The sequence below is a fragment of the Euphorbia lathyris genome, chromosome 2 (assembly GCF_963576675.1).
Source record: "Euphorbia lathyris chromosome 2, ddEupLath1.1, whole genome shotgun sequence".
Taxonomy (NCBI): domain Eukaryota; kingdom Viridiplantae; phylum Streptophyta; class Magnoliopsida; order Malpighiales; family Euphorbiaceae; genus Euphorbia; species Euphorbia lathyris.
In genome coordinates, this window is record NC_088911.1 from 42,544,915 (window position 1) to 42,558,069 (window position 13,155).

General features: G+C 36.6%; 1 protein-coding gene across 1 annotated transcript; it reads right to left on the minus strand.

The window, feature by feature from the left end:
- Positions 1-596: 596 nt before the first annotated feature.
- Positions 597-11,130, minus strand: LOC136217937 (carbon catabolite repressor protein 4 homolog 5). The gene is made up of 14 exons (XM_066004642.1): positions 10,737-11,130; positions 10,237-10,400; positions 8,755-8,820; positions 8,578-8,630; positions 7,780-7,861; positions 3,989-4,035; positions 3,295-3,382; positions 2,931-3,023; positions 2,789-2,821; positions 2,570-2,667; positions 2,059-2,191; positions 1,700-1,785; positions 1,526-1,610; positions 597-1,012 (listed from the first exon to the last, which is right to left on the minus strand). Exons 1-14 carry the CDS (start codon positions 11,056-11,058, stop codon positions 944-946), a joined length of 1,419 nt encoding a protein of 472 aa, XP_065860714.1. The 5' UTR covers positions 11,059-11,130; the 3' UTR covers positions 597-943.
- Between the last annotated feature and the right edge of the window lie 2,025 nt (positions 11,131-13,155).

Sequence of the window (13,155 nt, forward strand, 5' to 3'; positions counted from 1 at the left end):
GAAAAATACTCTAAACTTCAATGACCATCTTTGTATTTTATCCCTAACTTTTTATATCTCTACTCCCCTAGACATTTTAGAGGTTAGAAACCGGGAATATCAACATATCTCAATGTCTTGAAGAAGACAGAACTTACTGTAGATTATTTATTATCCTGTGTTTTGAGTAATAATCTACAGAAAGACTATAGTAGGGACCAAGTATAAGTTTCAAAGTGCAACAAAAGGTCTTGTCTCAGCTAGTATATTTTGACAATTTCTGTGGTACACATTTTGCCCAACTAAATCTTTAATTCCCATTACAAATGGTGGAAACAGCTTCTCTCTGTTAACCACAATTTCTAAGCACCCAAATTGACTTTACTCGGATCTTCTCCAATCCAATTATTTAACTTTTTGCACCACTTTTCTTCTACCAAAAGCCATTCTGATTGCTTTTACTTTTCTTCAATCTAACATGTTCTGCTTCTGACTTTTCCTATCTTTTCATACTGTTAAACATATATAAATTATGGTGGCAGCCATTTAATTCAAGTGAGTAGTGCAACTCGGCCCCATTTTAATGATTTTGTTAATTGTTATAACGACTCAGCCAGTGGTAACAACTAAGTCTACATTTCTGCATCATTCCACTGTAAAAGATTAGAGATGAAGGTTTCCAGCAAAGCCTAGGATAAATTATGATCAGGGAATTATCTAATAAGCTAAAATCACAATTATTGAACAATTTCAAGCCCATTTTGCTAAAGATAAGAAATTTTACTAGTATATAATCATCAGATTCCAAGCACACCTTTCTCTTCAAGAGGGAAAGTCATCAATTACTGTGTAGAACTTCACAGGAATCTTTCAGAGTTGGCGAATTGTGCATCTAATGTTCACAGGAACCCAAACTTCTCATAATGCTGATATTTCTCAGAAGGATTTGAGTTTCTTACAACAATCAGGTCCTGTTATCGTTCTCTGAGAAGGCTAGTTCACATACAAGAGCAAGATGATCGCTTCCCCATACCTGCAAGTCAACAGAAGAATTGCATATGGATGCAGATAATTTATAGCATAATGAGCTATATGTAAAATGATTGATTAACTTATTTCAGTCACAAAGATGATACACAAGATGAATGACAGAAATTTCTCATGCCTTCTTTCAATGACTAAAGAGCCGTGTCAGAGATTTAAAATCATTAAATATATGACATCTATTACACTAGAAAAGTTAACATGCATCTCCAGAATGTGGAATCACAACAGATTGTTTTTCATCAGGCTTATAAGTATTCGGCATTGACTAAAACATTTTCAGCGAGCCTTTCTGTTTGATAATTATTATTATCATTATATTATTTATTGTTTCATTTGTTAACATGTTTTTTTAGTCTTCATGTTATAATAGTAATACGATTTGAGAGTTCAAGAAATTAGGAAACAGATAGCTATTACCCCAGAAGGGAAAGCACTGTTAAATATCCCACATCTAAATAGCAACTGTGAACCAACATTCATTTTCAAAAATGAAAATCACCTCATTAGGAAGACCTGCACTTCTTCTCAAAACATCAACAGGTACGGTTTCAAGAACTCTAACAGGAAAGAGTTCTGCTGTGTGCCTGAACAAATTAAAATTTAAAGCAATCAATACTCAAAATTTAAAAATAAAAGCAGTATTAACCCTGCATATTTTTAAGTAACTAGTTACCAAATATAATCAACTGTTCCCATAAATTTGGAGTGATATGAAGTTGCCAATGGTTCTCCACAGCTGTCTCTGGATCTACCACTACCCTGGAGAACATAACTATGTTAATTTGGACAAAAAGGGAGCAAAAACAAACCAGATAAATTTTTGGACTATCCAAAAATGAAAAAGTCTTAAAATATGAGAATAGACATTCCCACAGATGACTTCAGTCAGATAGTAGCAATTTACTGAGTAAGTTGAATACAAGAATACAACAAAGAAGCCGCATATCATATCATAAAAGGAATCATGGAGTATCGAAAAATACAAGTGAATAAATAAATAGCTCAAGTAAATAATTATATGATTAAACTTACAGGAACTCCAAGATATGCGCTACTGAGCTTTAATGGGTGACTAAGATGAGTGAGTCCTTTGCTACCCGTAGCAAGCATCACTTCTTCATCACTCCATACATGTGTCAATGGCCTTGAGATAGCTATACAATTGCTGCATTCATATAGACTACACAATCAAATAAAGACAGAATTTGCCACCATAAGAAGATTATTCAAAAGGTAATAGCAAATCATGGGGGGGGGGGGGGGGGGGTGCATGTGTGCGTCTTGTCTTGTCTCCCCTCATATGTTAAAAGTGTGACATGATCCCAATTGATCCAACTCTATTTTGTTGCTTTTGTGTAATTGGGAGAGGGGATTTAGAAACTGACGCTTACTCCTTAAAATACCATGTTAAGGAATCAATTGCAGATTTACTAAATTCTACTAATCCAAATGCAATGATGATTACATATGAATAATTTTATCATGCTTACATCCTCTTGACATGCCTTGCAATTACGTGAAATAACTCATAAAATTTTGTAACCTCTTCACATTACTGTTATGAGATCTGAAGTATTTGCGACAGGGTTGATGGTTTAGCTGCCCTGAAATGTTTCTCCGCTCATGTACCAGGATGTCCAACTTCAAATATACACCAAACAAGACAAAGGGAGAAAAGGGAGGATATTAGGTGCAAGTCAAAGAAACGCCGAATAAAGCAAAACTCTGTAAGGTTGTGACAATTTACAATAACCAAACTCACCTTTGATGAAGCCAAAAACTGATAAATAGCACTCTATACATGAGAAAAAACAGAAGTACAGTCACAAGGCTGCTTTGAGAGTAAAATGACATGGCATATGCCTTATTTATAATGCCCAATTAAGTTCAAAACTAGTTCTCACCTGCGGAAGGCTATTTAGATCTCCACCAATAATAACAGGTACATTGCCCCATTCTTGTGATAACTCATAAGCTCTCTCAATAAATAGTCGGACCTATATCAGAGGAAAAAAGTTTTACTACAATGTCGCTAGGAATGATGATATTGAAAACAGAGATATTACTCCTTTGACTTTTGTTTTAAAATTGAAAATATGAGCTTGCATTATCATTCCTGGAATTCCAGACCAACTGCTGCCCCAGTAAGGGAGGCAAAAAAAGAAAAAGCATTTGAAGGTAACATAAAGAGGGTGGAATAGCTCAGATTTGTTCTCTAAAAGAGAACTCGGCCTATTTTACAAATATAGCAGCAAGACGAGCAAATACCTGGCCCAACTTGATGTCTCCGCGTTTTGGGTTGAACAGAACATGCACGTTTCCAACCACTAACTTTCGACTATTGGTAGCTGCTGCCCTAAACAAATTCTTGAATGTGGTCATTGGCCAGTTAATTTCTTTTCCCAAGTTTCAAGGGAGCAAAGTAGTCTTAATAAATAAACACACCTGAACTAGTTAAGAGAAGTTCATTGGCCAACCTAATACTGAATCTACGGGAAAAACTGAACTAGTAGATTCAAAAACTCCTTCAGCAGCTTCAAGTACTTTGAATTCATGCTATATCTTTATTATGATCATTTCAAAGTTTAAATATCTAGGATCTACAAAATTCATAAGTTTTGGTGTATGACAGTTATCTAATTTACAAGCTCAGGTGTCTTATAACTGTAAGTATAGGGAAAGTTACATTAATCATGAAAACTTCAAGTGTCAAAACAGAGGAGGGAAAAACAAAAACTAAATTGATCTAATTGTGCAAGCAACTATGTATTAAAGGCTCATGTCATGGACCTGATGTTGCCATCATTAGTATGATTTGAGAATTGCAAAGAGAATGTTATGGAAACTATCCAGATCTTTCAATTTCATTTGCATTTTTATTTCCTGTCAGATTCAAATCTTTTTGGTTTCTTATATAATATTGAAAACCATACACTGAAGACTGCAAAACAAGTGAACTCACTTTGATGATTGCATACAAGGGTTGGGCTTTGATTCACTATCATTCATCTGCATATCCAGGTGAAAAGCCAAAGAATAAATTATGAGGTAAATCGTGTAAAATAAACTGTGATAAATCAAATTTGCAACGCACATATACCATGAGATAACCTACTAGTTACACATAAGTTATTGGATAAAGATATTTTTGTTTCACTGGATATTACTGTCATGCAATACAGTATATCCTCTTGTTTGTTTAGACTGTGGATGCAATAATTTGATTTACAGAAATGTAAGATATCTTAGCATTTAAATTTTATACCCTACAAGAATTTAAGATTTATGAGTAAGTTATCTTAGCAGTTTTATACCCCAATTATGTAAACTTACATACTCTCCATGGGAAACCAATATTCCTGAATGCTGCAAGCAGCAACATGTAGCGTTGAGTTATGATTTTTTTAACTCCGCCTGTGAGGGTCACTTGGTGGCCTTTACAGCCGGTCCCAAGCCCGGACAAAGGAGGAGGGTTGCGGTAGGTTTGTGGCGGCCAGCGTAAAACTTAGCCACATCTTATGACATGAACCATAATATAAATACCGTTGGGGCGTTCCCTACTCAGCGACGCGCTGCACTTCCTAGACCCGGGTGTAGTGATAAATGTGCAAGGGTTGCTAGGTCGTCGCCCCGAAGCGGCGCGCCACCCCAGGACCCGGGGGTGGTGTCAAATATGCAAGGGTTGCGGGTAAATAAGCTAGTCCACGGTAATGGTAGGGGTAGGGGTAAGGGTAGTAGGTTACGCTTTGGGACATGGAACATAGGTTCTTTGACAGGAAGATTAGCTGAAATTGTAGATGTTATGAAGAGGAGGAGAATAAATATATTATGCCTACAAGAAACCAAGTGGGTTGGAGCCAAGGCTAGAGAGATAGCTCCTTGGGGTTATAAGCTTTGGTACTCAGGAAAGGATAAGGGTAGAAATGGAGTAGGTATTCTTATTGATAGGGAGTATATTGATGAGGTAGTAGCGGTGTCTAGGAAGAGCGATAGAATTATGAGTGTTAAGCTAGTGATAGGGGATGAGGTTGTGAATGTCATTAGTGCATATGCGCCACAAATAGGATTAGATGTGTCTATAAGACAAGCTTTTTGGGATGACTTAGAGGAAGTGGTGCAACAGGTTCCTAGGGATGAAAAAATGGTACTAGGGGGTGATCTCAATGGACACGTGGGTTCTAGGCGAGATGGGTTTGAGAGTGTTCATGGAGGGTATGGCTTTGGAGATAAGAATGAAGCAGGAAATGATATTTTGGAATTCGCATCAGCCTATGACTTGAGTATCATGAACACATGGTTTATGAAGAGAACATCCCACTTAGTGACTTATCGGAGTGGCGGTAATGCGAGCCAAATTGACTTCTTCTTAGTAAGGAGTGCTTGGAGAAAGAGTTATATTGATTGTAAGGTGATCCCTGGTGAGAGTACGACAACCCAACATAGAGTAGTGGTGCTAGATTTTCGAAGTAGGAAATGTATAAGAAAACAAACACCTCAAGTAGAGACTAAGATTAAGTGGTGGAAATTGCAAGGGGAGAATCAACAAAAATTTGTGGATGAGATGACCAAAAAAGATATTTGGACTTGCAATATGGATTCAGATATAGATTCGATATGGAATAAGATGGAGCATAGTATAAGGGAAGTAGCGAAGGAAGTTCTAGGGGAATCTAAAGGTAGCATGCCACCGGGTAAGGACACATCTTGGTGGACAGAAGAAGTACGACAAGCAGTAAAGAGTAAGAGAGAATCCTATAAACTATTGGGGAAATGTAGGAGTGACGAGAACTACGAAAAATACAAAGAGGCTAAAAGGGAAGTAAAGAAGGTCATACGAGATGCTAGAGCAAAGGTGAATCGGGATCTGTATACAAGATTGGATACGAAAGAAGGGGAAAGAGACATATATAGAATTGCTCGGATGAGAGATAGGAAGACGCGAGATCTCGGAAAAGTTAAATGTGTGAAGGATGTGGACCAGAAAGTCCTAGTTGGAGATAAGGATATCAAGGAACGATGGAGGTCCTATTTTGATGACTTATTTAATGGAGATCGCCAACAAGATGTTGGAGATATAAGTATCCATCACGATATGATAAATCATGAATGCCTGCGGAGAATTCAAAAGGGTGAAGTCAAAATGACATTAAGTAAGATGAAGTTGAAGAAAGCAGTAGGACCTGATGGCATCCCTATTGAGATTTGGAGATGTTTGGGAGAAAGAGGAATCGAATGGTTGACGACGTTCTTCAACAAAATTTGGAGAAACAATAAGATGCCATCAGAATGGAGGAAAAGTACCTTAATCCCTTTGTATAAGAACAAAGGCGATGTCCAAGATTGTGCCAACTATCGGGGAATCAAATTAATGAGTCACACTATGAAACTTTGGGAGCGAGTGATTGAACAAAGGCTAAGGAGGACGGTGAAGATCTCGGAAAACCAGTTTGGCTTTATGCCGGGAAGATCAACTATGGAAGCCATCCATCTAATGAGACAATTAATGGAGCACTATCGAAATAAGAAGAAAGACTTGCATATGGTTTTCATTGACTTGGAGAAAGCATATGATAAGGTACCAAGGGAAGTACTTTGGTGGGCCTTGACAAGGAAAGGCATTTCGCGGAAATATATTGACATCATAAAGGACATGTATGAGGGAGTATGCACGAGTGTACGTACTAGTGTTGGGAAGACTGAAGAGTTTCCTATTACGATTGGAGTGCATCAAGGTTCCGCACTAAGCCCATTTCTTTTTGCCATCGTTATGGATGAACTAACAAGTTCACTTCAAGATGGTATACCATGGTGCATGCTGTTTGCAGATGATATTGTGTTGGTTGATGAGACGAAAGGAGTGGAGATGAAGTTGGAACTATGGAGGCAAACTCTAGAATCTAGAGGCTTTAAGTTGAGTCGAAGTAAGACAGAATATTTGGAGTGTAAGTTTAGCGGCCGTAGGAGTAGGGAGGTAGGGACAATCACCCTAGATGGGAGAGTTGTTCAGGCCTCGGATTGCTTCCGGTATTTAGGATCTATTATCCAAACGGATGGAGAAGTAGATGGAGATGTTGCTCATAGGATTAAAGCTGGTTGGTCGAAGTGGAAGAGTGCTACGGGTTTCCTTTGTGATCCCGGCATGCCTAATAGATTGAAGGGAAAATTCTACCGGACGGCAATTAGACCAGCATTGTTATATGGTACGGAGTGTTGGGCAGTGAAACACTGCCACATCCATAAGATGTCGGTGGCGGAGATGCGTATGTTGAGATGGATGTGTGGTCACACGAGAAAGGACCGGGTGCGTAATGAAATAATTAGGACAAAAGTAGGGGTCACATCTATTGAGAATAAAATGAGAGAAAACCGACTAAGGTGGTTTGGCCATGTGAGACGTAGAGCGCTTGATGCGCCGGTTAGGAGAACCGAAGAGTGGCAAAGGGATGTAGTGGTGAGGGGAAGGGGAAGACCTAAGCAAACTTGGAGGAGGGTGATCGAGAGTGATATGAGTTTATTGGGAATTGAGGAAAATATGGTAGTGGATAGGACGGAGTGGAGGGAGCGAATCTGTGTCGCTGACACGACTTGATTTTCACGGTTTTATATGATGGTTCATGTTAGCCGACCCCGAATCATTTCGGGACTAAGGCTTTGTTGTTGTTGTATTGCATACAGTTTTTAACTACTTGGATCCTCAGAATTCAGAAATAAAAGAAAAAATAGTTATAAATGAACAGTCAACTTCCTAGATACCTTTAAAACACAAAGTTGTGCAACGTTGTTACACAGGCCATAACTCTGGAACTCAATATTTTCTTCATGCAAAAGGGTAAACCTGTATTGAAAATATGACAAACTAAAATCTGGATACAAAGAGAAAACAGAGAAAAGAAGAAAGAAATCCAGACATTATTTATTAGGGTAAATAATTTATTAGTCCCCTACTTTTTACCTAACACACTGTTTAGTCCCCCCTATTTTGAAAAACACATTATAAAGTCTCTAGCTTTTGCCAATATTAACACTTTGGTCATTTTGTCTAGTTTTTTCAGATTCGTAATCGTTATATTTTAGCATAAACAGATATATATATATATATATATATATATAAAATAACAGAGTAACATGATCAACTTGTATTATACTATGGTTGTCCTAAAAGCTAAGATATGTTCGGTTAAAAATCTAAAAAATTAGATAAAAGGACCACAAGGTTAATATTGTCAAAAGATAGGGAACTTAAAATGTGTTTTTCAAAATAGGGGGACTAAACAGTGTGTTAGGTAAAAACTTAGGGACTAATAAATTATTTACCCTATTTATTACCAAAAACAACAAATGGAAACTTGTTTCCTATGATAGAGGAAAAGGAGATTGAAGTTCTCTATTGAACAATTTGCTAGATCCTATCACATTTACTTTAATATTTAGCTATTGCAAATCAATGACGCTAGCAGAATAATTTTCACTTTATACAATTAACCTGCGAAAGTGGGAAATATAAATCAAATGAGCAAGTGAGAGCAACAAAATTATCCAGAGAAATCTTACATTGTTTCTTTCCAAAATATAGCACAGCCATCAGATGCGTCACCCGTACGAGCCTGGAAGGACAATAAATCATCATAAGTAGAACCATATTAGTCATAATTAAGTGATTGGGATTGTAACTGGAAGGACAATAAATCATTATAACTGGGAGACATTACAAACAATATTTTAGCATACCTTGTGGACACCACTAAAGCCATCCTTCTTGAGCAGAAAATTTAGATCATTGAAACGATCCACCTCCTAAAACCAGAAAAATGGATTAAGAGATACAGCTTACATTGAAAAATCTTGTATTCTGCTTTATTTTACATCTTCTGGTAAGATGAGAAAATGTACAAATAAATAAAATATATTTGAGGGAAAAAATATGGGACAGAAGCAAGTCTACACGTCAAGTCCTAAACAACATGATATATAGGTTGGAGAATTTTAAAAAAGCATCTGTACACCTCTCTTTCTTTTGTTGTTTGCCTAATCTCAGGTACCATTCTCAGATTATAAATAGTATGCTAACTAATTCAACAATTTCAAAGTTGTTAGATATTAATATGAATGGGGACTTTAACCATCACCTTAACCTTTTGGTTCAATTGGATCCATGACATGGTATCAGAGCCTGTTTGACCAAGTGATTGAAGGTTCAATTCCTTGCAACCTCATTTGTTGATTAAATCGCAGGACATCATAATATGAGCCTGTGTTGTGCAAGCTTCAAGTCTAGTGGGCATTCGCAGATATTAATATATATGAATTGGGACTTTAACTATAAGGTTAAGCTTTTGGTTCAATTGGTTCCATGACAAAATTCATGCATTAAAAGCTCATATAATTTTCCTGATAGTGATGCACTTGTTAAGAGCATAGTTGTCAAATCGAGATTCGACTAGTGAATCGTGACTCGTGAATCCACTAGTAAGATTCAGTTCAAATTCATAATACTATAAAAAAAATAAAATATTTACCATGATGAACTCAAAATATTATCAAATATTAGTCTAGAAATGCAATTTCAATGTCAATCAAGTACTTACAATTCAAATCTAATGCAAATGCAATCCTAATAAAACTAATTCACAAATCGGACTCTGTGTAATAACTTAGTAAAGATTGAGAGTTTGAGCTTCTGACTCTTTTTTTTATTTTCCTTGTTGTCATGAAACTAGTTTGAGTTGATAACTTGATAAATAACAATCGGACTAAAGGATAAGTTTTTGATGAACAGTGATGAAGATCCGACTCGAAATGGAGCTGAATCTAATCATATGATATGAATTGCAAATCGTAAGATTCTCTTACAATTTAGATTCACCCTATAGATTGGGCTTGAAATAGAGCTGAATCAAATCGAATCGTACACAGGATAAATAACTAGAGTATAATAAAAGAAACAAGTGAAAAACTGTACTAGCATATTGTACACAACAGGATAAATAACTAGAATTTGCTGCAGATCTCCCGTTTGCTTGATGCACCAGAACTTAGAGGCTCTGAGCCCGGTGTAAAACTACAAAATTTCTGGAGAAAATATAGCCAAGCAAATACCCATGATGCTTTTAAACACCAACTAAACTACAAGTTCATAGAAAAGTGTCTATTCCTCAAGTCATAGATAATACAAAATAATATGCAATGCTAATGACAACTAAGTGAACCTGCCTGGAAACATATGATGCCTGCATTATAACGGTTGATCTCGTGCCCTATGAGCTCCTTTCGTCGGTTCCATTCCAGGAACTGTGGAGGGATTTTGTAATACAAATCTGGATGATTTGATGCATTTTCAACACCTAGTATATTGTAGGACACTACAACCACTCTATCTGCAGAGAGAAAAAGATGGATACTTAGAATAAAACTAGAGTATTATATTCTGGTTTTAGAAGTTTCAAGAAGCAATTGTAGAAGCTGTATGCTCTGTTAAGGTATGAAGGCTACATTATTACAAATGAAGAACATTCAAAAGTCTCATATCTTTGGATTCAAATATATTACTAAACTAACACAAAATCTTCCAAATTTAAACTTGCTTACAAAAACATAAAAGGATTCAGACCAGTGAAAAGATACTCCCAATTAGCAGCAAAATTATTATGTGTTCCAATGCAAATTATACAAATTCACAAATATAAAAGGGGCATGTAAGTGGGCATTTGTACCTTTAAGAGCAGAGTAATCACCGTCAGAGAAGACCCATCTGCGATTACACTCTGCAATAATCGAACTTGTGCCATGAGAATGCTTATCATTAGGCTGGCGAGCAGATGAAGAACTAATTGCCTCAAACCTGTTGGGAAAGGTAGAAATTGGATGCAACCTGTGAGGTTTAATAGTTAGGGTTTCATTCCTGGATAATAACCTTTGCCTCTTTGGTTTAGTTTCGGGATCACATTTTTCGGTGTTATCACTTTGTTTGCGCTTGGCAATAGGGGTGGCGCCGGAGTTTTTCCAGGAGGAAGCTCGCCATTCGTGTTCTCTCATGTTGCGACGAATTTCAACAAGTGGCGGCACTTACAGGTTGGTCCGGTGGCGGCACGGCACTGGCAGGTGAAGATTTATATCGCGCTCAATAACAGTTAACCATAGGGGAAAAAGCATCCGCTCAAAAGCTGGGCTCGTTATAAAATTAACTAGATCGAGCCCGGACCGAGCTTGTTATAAAATTAACGAACTCGAGCTCGAGCTCGAACCGAGTTTTGGATTGCTCAACGAGCTAGAGCCGAGCTTCGATCTTGTTTCAAGCCCAAAATCTTCTTTGGATTTGATTCAGTAAGAAAATTATCTAACCATGAATTGTTTGTGAGTAAATAGTAAATTATATTTGTGAAGTTTGCTCGCGAATAACTCTTTAATTGTATACATAAACAAGCTCACAAACAAAGTTCGTGAATAAATCAACAAGATGCTTACAAATAGTTCGTATATCACTCATTCATTATGTTTGTAAACAAACTCATCTAATAACAAATGAAATAATATTAAGTTTAGATATTTGTAAACTAACACAAAATTATATAGTTTTCTACAAAACTAAAATTTGTTCATAAATGTTCTAATCAGGCCTACTCGCAAGCTTTCGAGTCGAGCTTTGGTCTGCTCAAGCTCGACCCGTTTACGAACCGAGCCAGTAAATCGTGCTCACGAGCGGCTCGTTTACAAATCAAACCAAGCTTTTATCTATGAAGCACGGAAACGTTGATTGATCAACGTTTCTACGTTTCCACAAGATGTGGGAAACGGAAACGTCCGGAAACGGAAACGAACCGTTTCCGGGCACGTCTGTAAATAAGGAAAATTAGAAACATGTTTCCAAATCTCAATTCTGTAAAACCTATTCGAATACCAAAGCCGAGCCAAGCTTTGGTCTGCTCAAGCTCGGCTCGTTTACGAATCGAGCCTAAAAATCGTGTTCACGAGCGGCTCGTTTAGAAATCGAGCCGAGCCGAGCTTTTATCGAGCCGAGCGCCGAACTGCTCATGAGCGGCTCTGCTCGTTTACAGTCCTATGCATCATAGGCTTTTATCGAGCCGACCACCAAACCGTTCATGAGCGGCTTATTTACAGCTCTACCCATACATAGTATGAAATATGCAAAGAGGAGTTGCCTTTTGTTTGCAACTAGTTTTAGCTTTAACTGTTTGGTAAACTTTCAAAACTGGCGCTGTAGAAGAAAAACTAACTATATCAACTATTAACAGACCGGTGAATGAAACAGGCTCTATAACTTTGATATAAATTCTTAAATTTTAATACATTTAACTAAATTGTTAGTCAATGATTGAATATATATAGAAAGTAGATTGTCTATAACCATCAAAGTCTCTCTAGAGTGGGTTTAGATAAATATATTAGAATTGATACGGTCCAACCCAAACCCGCTCAAATCTATACATAAAGTGAAGTGGGCTTGAGATCTCTCAAAAGCTTGAGCCCAATCGTTTTTATATTATATACATTTCATACGTGTATTCATTACTTTATTTGATTTTATTACTTGGTTAAATGTTTTTAGTTATATGGAATTATTTTATATTACATGTCATATTATATGATCAACACATTAAGTCATATTCTATGTGCTGTAAAACGTGGGTTTATGGAGGTTAATTAAAATAATGGACTTATTATATAATAAATAAACAGTAGAATCAATAAATAGGGGTCAATAAAATTTTTTTCCTAATATTCTTAATTTATGTATAACTCTCTAAAAAGACATCTAATATGAAATGGAAAAAGTATATATTAGTTGAGCGTATTGTAGATTTAGGAATCAATTTTCTTACTTTGGCTCACCTAAATGTAAATAATAATGCTGACTTAGCTAGGTTTGGTAAAATATTTTAGTATAAAATTTGACAAATCCGGCCCGAATCGGCCTGGCCCAACCATAAATAAATCTAATAAAAGTTAAAAATGAAGAACTCAATCCATAAAATATTAAAAGTTTACTAACTTAAGATTTGTCTGTTTTTTGTTTCATTATTTAGGACTGTAAGATCCTTTTAAGTAGCCGACAAGATTTTACATTGTCCTTTTCTCCACGTCTAGTAAATAGGGGGTCCATGTTGTTGCACA